This window comes from Eurytemora carolleeae, unplaced genomic scaffold (genome assembly GCF_000591075.1).
Source record: "Eurytemora carolleeae unplaced genomic scaffold, Eaff_2.0 scaffold951, whole genome shotgun sequence".
Classification (NCBI taxonomy): Eukaryota; Metazoa; Arthropoda; class Copepoda; order Calanoida; family Temoridae; genus Eurytemora; species Eurytemora carolleeae.
The window spans coordinates 75,534-88,214 of record NW_019397565.1 but is presented as its reverse complement, the minus strand read 5'-3'; the positions used below and the strand labels follow the sequence as shown (position 1 = coordinate 88,214).

General features: G+C 32.0%; 2 protein-coding genes and 1 long non-coding RNA gene across 4 annotated transcripts in view; all 3 read left to right on the top strand.

Moving 5' to 3' along the window:
* Positions 1–3,827: 3,827 nt before the first annotated feature.
* On the top strand, positions 3,828–6,161 carry LOC111714932 (uncharacterized). Of its 2 annotated transcripts, none has more exons than XR_002768124.1 (3): positions 3,828–3,846; positions 5,036–5,125; positions 5,928–6,161. It is a non-coding gene; the product is annotated as an uncharacterized LOC111714932 (long non-coding RNA). The 2 variants fall into 2 exon arrangements; XR_002768123.1 differs by lacking the exon at positions 3,828–3,846 and adding an exon at positions 3,861–3,894.
* A 555-nt stretch (positions 6,162–6,716) lies between these two features.
* On the top strand, positions 6,717–11,638 carry LOC111714930 (proteasome inhibitor PI31 subunit). The gene is made up of 8 exons (XM_023490170.1): positions 6,717–6,795; positions 6,897–6,997; positions 8,576–8,714; positions 9,451–9,534; positions 10,396–10,500; positions 10,650–10,830; positions 11,078–11,141; positions 11,279–11,638. The coding sequence occupies exons 2-8, from the start codon at positions 6,897–6,899 to the stop codon at positions 11,436–11,438; spliced, it is 834 nt and encodes a 277-aa protein (XP_023345938.1). The 5' UTR covers positions 6,717–6,795; the 3' UTR covers positions 11,439–11,638.
* An 84-nt stretch (positions 11,639–11,722) lies between these two features.
* The window catches only part of LOC111714934 (eIF-2-alpha kinase activator GCN1-like), a 30,936-nt gene continuing 29,977 nt past the window's right edge, over positions 11,723–12,681 (top strand). The window contains 3 exon segments of the mRNA XM_023490173.1: positions 11,723–11,814; positions 11,907–11,945; positions 12,239–12,373. Of these exon segments, the coding sequence (XP_023345941.1) occupies positions 11,934–11,945; positions 12,239–12,373 (147 nt within the window). The 5' untranslated portion in view covers positions 11,723–11,814; positions 11,907–11,933.

Genomic DNA, 12,681 nt, shown 5'->3' with positions numbered 1-12,681 from the left:
GGTAAATGCAGGCAGTAAATAAAATAGACCATGTGTTTATATCTTGTTTATAATCCCCCCTCCCCCCACCCCTCCAAACTTCCCTTGATATCATGTATATGTTCCAGTCCAAAACTTCACATTTCCTGAAGGGCGAAAATGAATTGTTGTGATAAAACTGCCATGCTTAGGATCCCGATCCGTTGGATCCGCAAGATTTTGGCTTCCTGGATCCGGATCCGCAAAAATATGCGGATCCACGGATCCGGATCCAAGGGGTAAAATTTCAACCAAAAACTGAAAAAAAATTTCTTTACTCCTAAAACCAAAATCTGATCATTAGATTTATTGATTGATTGATTGATCTAGGATTGACAGCTACCCGTAGAATATTTACTATGAAAATATTAAGAAGATTACATTATGATTGATTGACGGATGTATTGATTGATTGATGTACTGATTTGGTATTAGATTGATTGATTGATCTAGGTTTGACAGCTACCCGTAGTATATTTACTAAGAAAATATTAAGAAGATTACATTATGATTGATTGACGGATGTCTTGATTGATTGATTGATCTAGGATTGACAGCTACCCGTAGTATATTTACTAAGAGAATATTAAGAAGATTACATTATGATTGATTGACGGATGTATTGATTGATTGATGCACTGATTTGGTATTAGATTGATTGATCTAGGATTGACAGCTACCCGTAGTATATTTACTCAGAGAATATTAAAAAGATTACATTATGATTGATTGACGGATGTATTCATTGATTGATGAACTGATTTGGTATTAGATTGATTGATTGATTGATTGATTGATTGATTGATTGATCTAGGTTTGACGGCTACCCGTGGTATATTTACTGAGGAGATACTGAGAACGATGAATGATAATTGCGAATATTCTCCGATAATTTTCCCACTCTCAAACCCTACCTCCAGGTAAACCATTCCTAATCCTGCTCGGTTGACTTCGATATCTTCTGTGGGCACTTATTATAATTTAAAGGATGTCTTTATCTTAGTTATTCCTCCCCTAAACAAATCTCCCGTCAACCCAGGACTGGGTATTATTACCATGCGGGATATCGAATAAAGATTAAATTAATCTGCAGATTAACAAAAGGACGAGATCAAACATTGATCTCGATATCCACAACACAACAGTTCCAAGCTCAGTAAATATTTTCATTATTACCCTAGTTAACAATTTTACCCCTTTTAAAAATCTTATTTTTAAGATTTGCTGAGAAATGAATTGATTTTTAGGGGTAAATAAATGTATTTTTGGGTGAAAACTGTGATAAGATGATGATAAAACTTTAATTTTTTATTATCTAGGTCTGAGTGTACTGCAGAGGAAGCTCAACGAGCAACAAATGGTGATAAAAACCTACAAGTAGTACAGATGGACCCATAAAACTGAAGAATAAGAAGACGACATTTCAGCAATTTTATGTGTGTTACATGTTATTTCGAAGCAAATTGTTTTGCCTTTAACCAATTTATTAAGTGAAATTGGTCTGTGTACACTTCACATTTGCTGTATTACATGTCATTAACACTCGACTTTGAACAGTTTTCTCTTATTCCTCAGTTTTATAGGTCCTGCTGTATAATCCATTGAATTGATTATTTCTTCATGGACAATTGTGCAAGATTTTATTACGGAAATTTTATCCAAGAGCAAAATAAATTATTTTTGTCAGGAAATTAAACCGATTTTATGGGATTGAAGTATCATGAAGATGCACTGTCCAAATTAAAACGATTTCATGGGATAGAAGTATCATGAAGATGCAATGTCCAAATTAAAACGATTTTATGGGATAGAAGTATCATGAAGATGCAATGCTCAAATTAAAAAATAAAATAACGGAAGAATGAAAAGATGAATGAAAGAATGAACTAATTAATCAATCAATCAATATATTAGATGATGAATGAGTAAATGAATAATTAAAGATCAATCATGAATTAATTTATGAATAATGGTTGATTGAATAGAGTAGTGAAGTAATGCTCTAATGAATAAATGTATGAAATAATTAACTGAATTATTAATAATTGAATTGATGTATAAAGGAAACAAAGAAATAAAGAATAAATGAATAAAATAATGCAGTAATGAAAGCATATATTAAATGATTGAATGAATGAAGGAAGTAATAAATGTGTATATAAAATGAATGAATGAATGAAGTAATAAATGTATATGTAAAATGAATGAATGAATGAATGAATGAATGAATGAATGAATGAATGAATGAATGAATGAATGAATGAAAGGATGAATATATGAATGAAGGGATGAATGAATGAAAAAATGATTAAATGAATTAATGGATAAATGAAAGAAATGTTGAATGGATTAAACATTATAAGGTCTAACACTAGCTGTAAGCCCACAAATCGTCCTTAATTTAGTAGATTTACTTGAGGTGGATATGTGGTTAGTAGGATGTCCCCAGGGAGTAAGGAATAGAAGGGAGATATAACTGACGTGGCCCGCCCTACCATATAAGAACTATTTGTCTTATGCATATACAATAACCTATTCTGAATATTTCTTATACAAATGGAATATCGTCTGCAAAGCATGTATAATCATATGGTAGGGCGAACCGCATCAGTTATATCTCCCTTCTATTCCTTACACCTTGGATGTCCCTTAAACTCTATTTGTAGGTCGGGCAATATTTGCGAGTGGATCTCCGTTCCCTGATGTTGTTTACAACCGTAAACTCATCTCCAGCTCTCAGTGTAACAACAGGTATATCTATCTTTCCCTCATATTTTGTAAAACATAATTATTTCACAGAGGAAAATTAATTACAATTAACAAAAAATTATTTTTTCATCTTTTTCCATAAAATCCTATTCCTTGAAAATAAATGTTTAAGACCATAAATGTATCATTTAGAAATTGTAGTTACATGGCCATTTCCAGAGCAATTTAGAACAAAGGTTTTTTTATCATAAAAGCCGTTGAAAATACTGTTAATTTAAGGTGCAATGGAAGGACCGATTTGCCTCAAATTTTGATGAGGAACTCGGGAGACCCACGGGAATGTTCTTAGTCTGGTTTTGAGATTCTATGATGAGTGGGTCGACTTCTATAGCGAAAATTTAGTTCCTCGGTTAAATCGTTGAGTGCGGACAAACGCCGGGATTAACTATTAGTAACCTTAGCAGCGCTGGGTTCCCAATCTAGTACAATGACAAGAATATATTTCTAGGTTTATATTCCCTGGGTTAGCACTAGGAGCTGCTCTCGGACAAACGGGAACTGTTTCAAACTCAATGATCAACAGGTTAGCAATATAAAGGATTAGATTATGTGGTCATGTAGTCGTCTAATAATGTGATCATAAAGTCATGTAGTCTTGTGATCATTTGGTCATGTGATCATGTTGTCATGAGGTCATGTCATTATGTTCATCATGTGGTCGATCATGTGGTCATGTGGTCATGTGGTCATGTGGTCATGTGGTCATGTGGTTAAATGGTCCTGTGGACGAGTGATCCTGTGGTCATGTGATCATGTGGTGATGTCATCATGTTACATATCGTCATGTGATTATGTCATCATGTTACATATCGTCATGTGGTCATGTCATCATGTGTCATCATGTTACATGTCGTCATATGGTCATGTCATCATGCTGTCATATGGTCATGTCATCATGCTGTCATGTATAAACAATTTTTATAAACTTATTGTCAAGAGCTGCTGAGTCTCTGGTTGTTTAAACTATTTGTCTAGAGCTGCAGAGTCTCTGGTTGAGCTGCTTCTTTAATCTATTTATCTAGAGCTGCTGAGTCTCTGNGTAAATACGATATTAGAGAGGTGGGTAAATACGATATTAGAGAGGAGGGTAAATACGATATTAGAGAGGTGGGACAATCCAAATCGTTAAAAACAGCTGACAGATGTTTACTTCATTAATATTTTGAAAAGAAAGTTTTTTATTCAATCCGACGCAGGTTTTAAATTGTTTGTTTGAGAAAAAGGATGAAAATCAAGCATTAAATAATCGTTAATCATTTGGCACTTTTTTCTCTTCGATGTTTCCCTGAATAGTATTTGAAGTTATTGGCCATTCACAAAAAAATGTTTGCTTTACTGGCATTTAGTAATTTAATATTGGAAGATGGGATATTAGCTGTGACAATTTATAACTAAGACATGTCATAGGCGTGTTTGTAGATGGGATGTAACAACAAATAGACTAAAAGATGGGACATATAATACATGGGCTTTCTTATAAATGGGACTATTAATAGTCTAAAAGATTGGACATATAATATATGTAATATCTTTTAAATGGGATAATTAATAGTCTAAACAATGAGACTTATTATATATGTAACATCTTATAAATGGGACAATTAATAGTTATAAAGATTGGACATATGATTTATGTAACATCTTATAAATGGGATAATAAATAGTTATAAAGATTGGACATATAATATATGTAACATCTTATAAATGGGACAATTAATAGTTATAAATATTGGACATATAATATATGTAATATCTTTTAAATGGGATAATTAATAGTTATAGAGATTGGACATATAATATATGTAACATCTTATAAATGGGATAATTTATAGTCTAAATAATGATACTTAAAATATTTGTAACATCTTATAAATGGGACATTTAATAGTCTAAACAATGATATTTAAAATATTTGTAACATCTTATAAATGGGACATTTAATAGTCTAAACAACGGGACATATAATATATTGAACATCTTGTAAATGGGACAGTTAATAGTCTAAGAGATTGGACATATTATATATGTAACATTTATAAATGGGACAACAAATTGTCTAAACAACGGGACATATGATATATGGAACATCTTGTAAATAGGACAATTAATAGTCTTAACAATGAGACATATAATACATGGGTTATCTTATAAATGGGACATATTATATTTGGGACATCTTGTAAATAGGACATATTATATATGGAACATCTTGTAAATAGGACATCTCATATTTGGGACATATTCCTAGACCTCCTGCCACCTTGCCTGCCGTGTTATCCAACAAGCCCTGAAGGACGGTGTTAAACTAGGGAACAAAGTTGCATACCTGGAATACACGGTTAGTTATATTATCTATTTGACTAAAATCATATTTTTTCATCAAAAATAGTATTATTTGATGTCAGTTGGTCTCCTAGGTGAACCGGACGATCTTTAAGCTAATATTACTATTATGATTATACCAACACTCTGGATTCTTCGATAACATAGCTTCATGAACAGTTCAGAGATGATGTTGAAGTCGTGGAGGACAAGGATGATGATGTGGAAAATACGTTTTTACTTTGGATTTTAAAATTTATTTTCTGGTTCCAAAATTTCAGACACTTCATTTTCCAATCCTTCGTGTTGATCCTCCTACGTTTATACCAGAACTTTTTCCACCTGCGTCCTGCATATCCTATCATATCCTTCATGAAGTTTAAACAGGAATTTTTCATAGTCTAGACATACTAAAGTTTGGCATTTGAGTGTGGATGTAGGGCCTAAACTTTGATTTGACTTGACTAGGTTTTTCTAAAAAAACGTCTTTTAAATAGAACATAAAGAAGCTTGAAATTTCTCGATAAAAAGAAAAATTCTGCTCATAAACTTCAAAGCTCTAAAAACCAAAATATTAGTGTTAAAAAATATTATAGTTGGTTAAGTAAACCCGAAGGCCAAGACGTTACGACACTTCAAAGTTAATCCAGTCTGAAATATCAATGTACAATTTGGCATTGCTGCCTGATTTCTTGTGACTATGTCTTGTTTAAATTCCTTTAAAAAGTTGTGGAATTCTCAATTTTTTCTCTTCAAATTCGTTCAATCATTTTTAAAAAAAAAATTATGTTTTTTTAATAACATTTAACTTTTCGTAGGAGGGTGGAGAGGAGGGACTGAAAGATTATATTCGGTCCAAAATGTGGAATCCACTTTATAGACCTCTAGTGTTCTTACCATCAGGGAAGGGACAATAAAGAGGACAACAATAAAACAAGGACAAGACTGAGGACAAAAAAGGACAAGAATGGCTCTCACAAGCATATATATCCCCGTACCCCTGCTGCCTTAAAGAATAATTATAAATGTTAAATTAACTGAAATCTTGTAATTTTAATACTTTTCTAGAATCATTTACATCGCCTCCAAAATCATTTAGTTCTGAGAAAAGGGTACAAAAATTGCATCACACATTACATTGGGCCTAAAGAGAACTTTTGTTGGGGGTGGAATGATTATTTCAATATTGCATTTTAATTTTTGAAATGAAAAAATTATTTTGAAATTTTTTCCCTCAAGTGCCTGGTATAAATATACAGTACTGCAAACAGAGAAGTTTAAAGATATATTTTTGAAATATATAATAAAAAGTAGTGATAATAACTGCTCACAGTTCAGTATTATATTTTTGTAAAGATTTGTCAAATTTGTAAAATTATCTTGTTGTCTCCTTAAAATAGATATTTTGTCAGGAAGTAAGTTCAAAAATCAGTGAAATTATAAATTTTAGAAATCCAAACAAATTAGTTTCTTTTGTTAACTTTTTAAATTGTTTAATACCAAATATTATATATTATAACAAGAACTCAGCTTGATTTTAAGTATAAATTTCATATATATTTAATTCCATTTATCTAAATTTTTATATTTTTCTATGCAAAATTACAAGTTTAAATTTCAGATAAAATAAATGTCTTAGTTTAAGAAGTATCCATAGATCTGCCACTAGTTCCATCAGGATACAAGGTATTTTATATATATAGTCTGTGTCACAGTTACAATCTACCTCTCTATCTATTTATATATAAATCTATCTATCTATCTATCTATTTATCTATGGTATCTAGATGAGCTGGTATGGCCTGGAGACCCTGTATAGTAGTATGGTGAAGGATTTGAAGTCTAGGAATGATGTTCTTGTCGTCTTCATACACTGGACACTCACAAGGTATAACAAGGGAAAGAAGAAGGGGGGTGAGGAATGGAAAGGGATATTTTTGGAGTAAGTGGGGGGGGGGATTAGAAAGGGGTATTTTCTATCCCTATTTGCGAAATTGGTCTCCCAGACTGGGATGACTACTAAATCATAAACTATAGACTGTTTAATAAAAATATATGTAAACATAAAACAGGATAAACTGTTTAATAAAAATATATGTAAACATAATGCAGGATAATCTGTTTTATAAAAATACATGTAAACATAATACAGGATAAACTGTTTAAGAAGAAAATATGTAAACATAATATGGGATAAACTGTTTGATAAAAGTATATGTAAACATAATACGGGATAAACTGTTTGATAAAAGTATATGTAAACATAATACAGGATAAACTGTTTGATAAAAATATATGCAAACATAATACAGGATAAATTGTTTGATAAAAATATATGTAAACATAATGCAGGATAAACTGTTCAATAAAAATATATGTAAACATATTGCGGGATAAACTGTTTAATAAAAATATATGTAAACATAATACAGGATAAACTGTTAAATAAAAATATATGTAAACATATTACAGGATAAACTGTTTAATAAAAATATGTGTAAACATAATACGGGATAAACTGTTTAATAAAAATATATGTAAACATAATGCAGGATAAACTGTTTAATAAAAATATGTGTAAACATAATACGGGATAAACTGTTTAATAAAAATATATGTAAACATAATACGGGATAAACTGTTTGATGAAAATATATGCAAACATAATACAGGATAAACTGTTTAATAAAGATAAATGTAAACATAATACGGGATAATCTGTTTGATAAAAGTATATGTAAACATAATACAGGATAATCTGTTTAATAAAAATATATGTAAACATAATACAGGATAATCTGTTTGATAAAAATACATGTAAACATAAAATAGGATAAACTGTTTGATAAAAATAAATGTAAACATAATGCAGGATAAACTGTTAAATAAAAATATATGTAAACATATTACAGGATAAACTGTTTGATGAAAATATATGTAAACATAATACAGGATAATCTGTTTAATAATATGTAAACATAATACAGGATAATCTGTTTGATGAAAATATATGTAAACATAATACAGGATAATCTGTTTAATAAAAATAAATGTAAACATAATACAGGATAATCTGTTTGATGAAAATATATGTAAACATAATACAGGTTAAACTGTTTGATAAAAATATATGTAAACATAATACAGGATAAACTGTTTGATAAAAATATATGTAAACATAACACTTTCCTCAATTAAACTGTTTCTTACATTGTTTTTTTTTTTTGGAAGATTAATGATATTTGGATATAGGTGGATAATAAGTTGAAACATAAACGAAATTCCTCTCATTTCTTGTAATTTTGAAAGCCTTTAAAAACGCAGACTACACTTCGGAAATGCCAGGACTAGGGTTATTTTGTAATCTTGTTTTTACAAAAGGCATATTTGTATAAATAGATTCTGTAAATATTTTTAAAGATCTAAATTTCTTAATTATTAATTAATAGTATTTTTATTTTTCTAGAGAAGGATGGAGATGTACAGGAAGTGGAGACAGGAAAGATGGGACAGGAAGTGAATTACTTCCTGCCTCATGGAACTCAGATACTTCCGTTTACCAGCTTAACTACCAGGATACAGATGATAGTCACTATACACTAAAGGTAACAATCAGGATACAGATGGTAGTCAATATATATATACACTTAAGGTAACTATCGGGACAGATTGTAGTCAATATACACTCTAGGTAACCATATACAGATGGTAATAAATATACACTCAAGGTAACCATATACAGATGGTAGTAAATAAACACTCACGGTAACTCAAGTACTTATTATGTAAATAACAAATAACTCGTATTTCTGCGATCAATTATTGGCCTAGTGTATTTTTTAGCTCATCTGAATTAATTAATTAGTTAAAGTGAATTGCTGGAGGTGCTCTGGCCCCCAGTCGAATTCACCTATCAGTACTTTCCCTCGTGATACGCATTATACACGCCCGGGGTTGTCTGGTAATTCCGCCCAAGTTTTGTTCTTTTATTCCTGGATGCAAGCGAACCCGGGTGAAGGGTTTCCGGGAACCTGAGTTGACCGTAACCCCAGGTTGACGGGTCGAATAGTGGAACCTTTGTTGCAGGGTACGCATCGTGACTCTGATCACGCCTTTCCTCTAAGTTGTACCCCTCCAAGGGAATGGAGAACGGGCTGGATCAGTACTATTCTCACCTGTAGGGTCAGTTACTACTGTAGGCGGTCTGGGTTGCTCAACATGGGGCTTCTTGCAGATTTCATTCTCATAAACTCATACTTCATGGATTTAGAACACAATGTTCGACCCCCCTGGTTATATTTTTCTTTTTTCTTTCTAAAAATATTAGATTTACTCTCCTAGGTTGTGATGGTTGGTGAATCCGCCCTGTGCAGTTTACTGAGAATACAGGATAACAAGAATACAGACACTACTGTACACTTACAGGTAGTACAGTACAGTACGGTACAGTACGGTACAGTACAGTACAGTACAGTACAGTACAGTACAGTACAGTACAGTACAGTACAGTACAGTACAGTACAGTACAGTACAGTACAGTACAGTACAGTACGGTACAGTACAGTACAGTACAGTACAGTACAGTACAGTACAGTACAGTAAAAAGCTAACACTTACAGTTGGTACTTAAAGTAAATACAATGAGAGAATGTACAAGGTGGGGGGATAGTGGTTGTGTACAGTACAAATACAAAGGTCACAGTGTACACTACTTCACTGAGCCTGAAATTTAAAAGAGTATCGTTGAACGAAACGCCCGAGTTTCCTTTTTTGGGTCTTAACATTTGTGTAGATTTTGATTTAAGAGATTAAAAAAAATGGAGAATATAAACAAACTGAATAAAATTATATTACTTTACAAAAATATTGATATTCACAAAACTGCCTAACCCCATTCGTGAAACCCTGGGTTTAACACTGGTTTTCTGAACGATACCCTGTCTTAAGTTTTGGTCTCTGAGCCCACAACTTAAGAAATTAAAACGATAATGAAAACCAGTTTTGGAACCCGAGTTTCAGGAATGGGGTTAGGCAGTTTTGTGGATATCCATATTTTTGTTATGAACTATTATCATATTTAGTTTCTTCATATTCAAAATTTTTTTTGAATCTCTCAAGGTAAAATCTACCCAAATGTTAAGACCTCAAAAAGGAAACGTTCAATGATACTTTTTTTAATTTCGGGCTCAGGTTGAATCGCCTTAAAGCTTAGAGCGTACTGCACTGAATTAAGTTCACTGTGTACTGTAAATATGAAATTTCGACTTAAACTTTTACTTGATTAAGAACTATATAAACGAGGACGTGTCCTCCTATGAAGCTGGTTTCAAGGACAAGGACGGGTTGAGGACAAAAATAGAAGATCTTCTTCAGATTTTCAAAACAAAACAGGTAGCAGTCTAATATATATTCACTAAAAAACGTCTTCCCCCATTTCAGCGAAAACTAAAAACCTTAACATTTCTAGAATACATGATTGGGGGATTTCAAGACGATACCCTGTCCTTTTTCTTTTTCTTAATTAGCTTGCTTATATTTAGGGTAGTAGCGGAGGTACTAATGATAAAACTCAACCTCAGAATCCGGAGGTTGATCCTCTCAGGGCTGGACCGTCTTATGATCCCTTGAGATCCGGCCGACGGCCGAGGCTAGATGAAGGACCCCCTGGCTGGGATGGTGTTGGGCCTCCAAGAATCGGAGGCTCGGATTTAGATCCATTAGGTAATTCTGATCCCAAATCTATTAAAATCCTCCAAAAATTAAATGTTGGATCTATCCTAGAACAGTCCCTCTTCAAATTTGTATGCGACTTCGCGAGATTATTTATATTATTCGAGTGTTAGGTTAATTTAAGACAATTTTATAATAATAATAATGATAATAATGATAATAATAATAATAATAATAATAATAATAATAATAATAATAATAGGATGATAATAATAATAATAATATTATAATGATGAAGGTGGAATGCATGGAGGAGGAATGCTAATGGATCCAATGCATGGAGGACGACCCATGAATCCAAGGTTAAAAAATAATCTCATTTTTTTTTATTAATCTAATCACGCAATAAAATAACAAAATGCCACTTTTTCCTTTTTTTCTCTATCACACAAATTAATAATGAAAAACCACTTGTTTTCAATAAAGTTTTCTTGTAAAGGTGGGACCCTGTAGGTCCAACCGGGCCCCTAGGAGGAGACCCATTGGGAGGAGGTCCGTTAGGAGGTCCGTTGGGAGGTGGACGTCTGGGAGGAGGAGGAGGACGAAGAAACTATGGGGACGCAATGCGTCCACCAGATTGGGACAATATGTTCATGTAATCAGTCATGTTGTTACATATCATGCACAGTGTACAATCATGTTGTACATGTTTTTTTTGCCAAATTTTATGTTAAAAATTGGGATGTAATGGGAAACCATATTTTGCACGTTAAAACAGAAAAAAGAAGAAGTTCCGATTTGTTACAATGTGATATAGCTCAGTACTTTGTATAGTTTTGCAATACATCATAATGCATTACAGTCCAGTATTCATTTTTACTTTAAAACAGTAAAACAAAAAAGTTTTATTTTAAAAAAAGATGAAGAAATCAATTTTATTTAGATTTTAAATTCTAATCTTTCAGATCCGAATAGACCAAAGTTTGAATCGAAGTGAAAAATCAATTGCTCTTCCACCTGATTTGCTTAAATTAGGTAATTGTCCTCCCATTAAGATTTTTCAAATTATCAACAACAACAAAAATTTAATAGAAATTATTTAAGATTTAAAAATTCTATTTTTTCAGATTAAACAAGGCAACTGAACAGTGAACATGGACGTGAAGGTGTTACTTTTAATTAGTTTTTCATGATTTTTAATCTAATTTTTAGTGACCCTTTAATATAAATAATACCATCAACGAATGATATTTTAACCATTCAACTATATTCTAGAAAAATTGGTATACATTTTTTTGTTCACAAAATTCAAATTTTGTATATTTTCCAACTTGTCTAATGTTGTAGAAATCTACAAATCTGTCAGGATTATATGCTAAAGAGCAATATCAGATGCCTAAATGTTGTTTAAGGTTTCTGAGTTCCACTGCAAAAATAAAAGTAAATTCCCTGTATCTAGGTGGCGAAGTGTCTGAAGGACCTGCCCTCCAGGTTGCAGACCCAGGAGTTAACAACCAGGAAGGAGATCTTCAAGGATCTAGGAGAACTGATTGAGGAGGGACTACAGGAGAATATTGTCAAGGGAGTTTGCAAGGTCTTAATAATTATAAAACTTATTCCTCCTGAAAGGGACTGTAAGCGAAATTTCAGGTGATCCTCTATACAAAGATTACATTGGCCGGTTTATAGTGATACACTTTATCACATCAATTATGTGGAAGATATGGTTGTTTTTATAGGTCTTTTCATTTCTAATATTTCCTATGTTTTTCTGTAGAAGAGAGAAATAGGCAAATCAATTTTGTTGAGAAATCACAGCTGAAAATAATCATTTTTCGAAATTATTAACACTAATGTCTTCTTTATATTTGATCATACAAAGCTTTTAAGAGTACCTTTGTG

What these genes read in the sequence shown, in the direction of transcription:
- LOC111714930 (XM_023490170.1), top strand. Translation starts at nt 6,897, where the DNA reads ATGAGCTGGTATGGCCTGGAGACCCTGTATAGTAGTATGGTGAAGGAT. An exon ending in ATACACTGGACACTCACAAG is followed by an intron (nt 6,998 to 8,575) that starts GTATAACAAGGG and finishes TTATTTTTCTAG; the next exon opens with AGAAGGATGGAGATGTACAG. An exon ending in GGACGACCCATGAATCCAAG is followed by an intron (nt 11,142 to 11,278) that starts GTTAAAAAATAA and finishes TTTCTTGTAAAG; the next exon opens with GTGGGACCCTGTAGGTCCAA.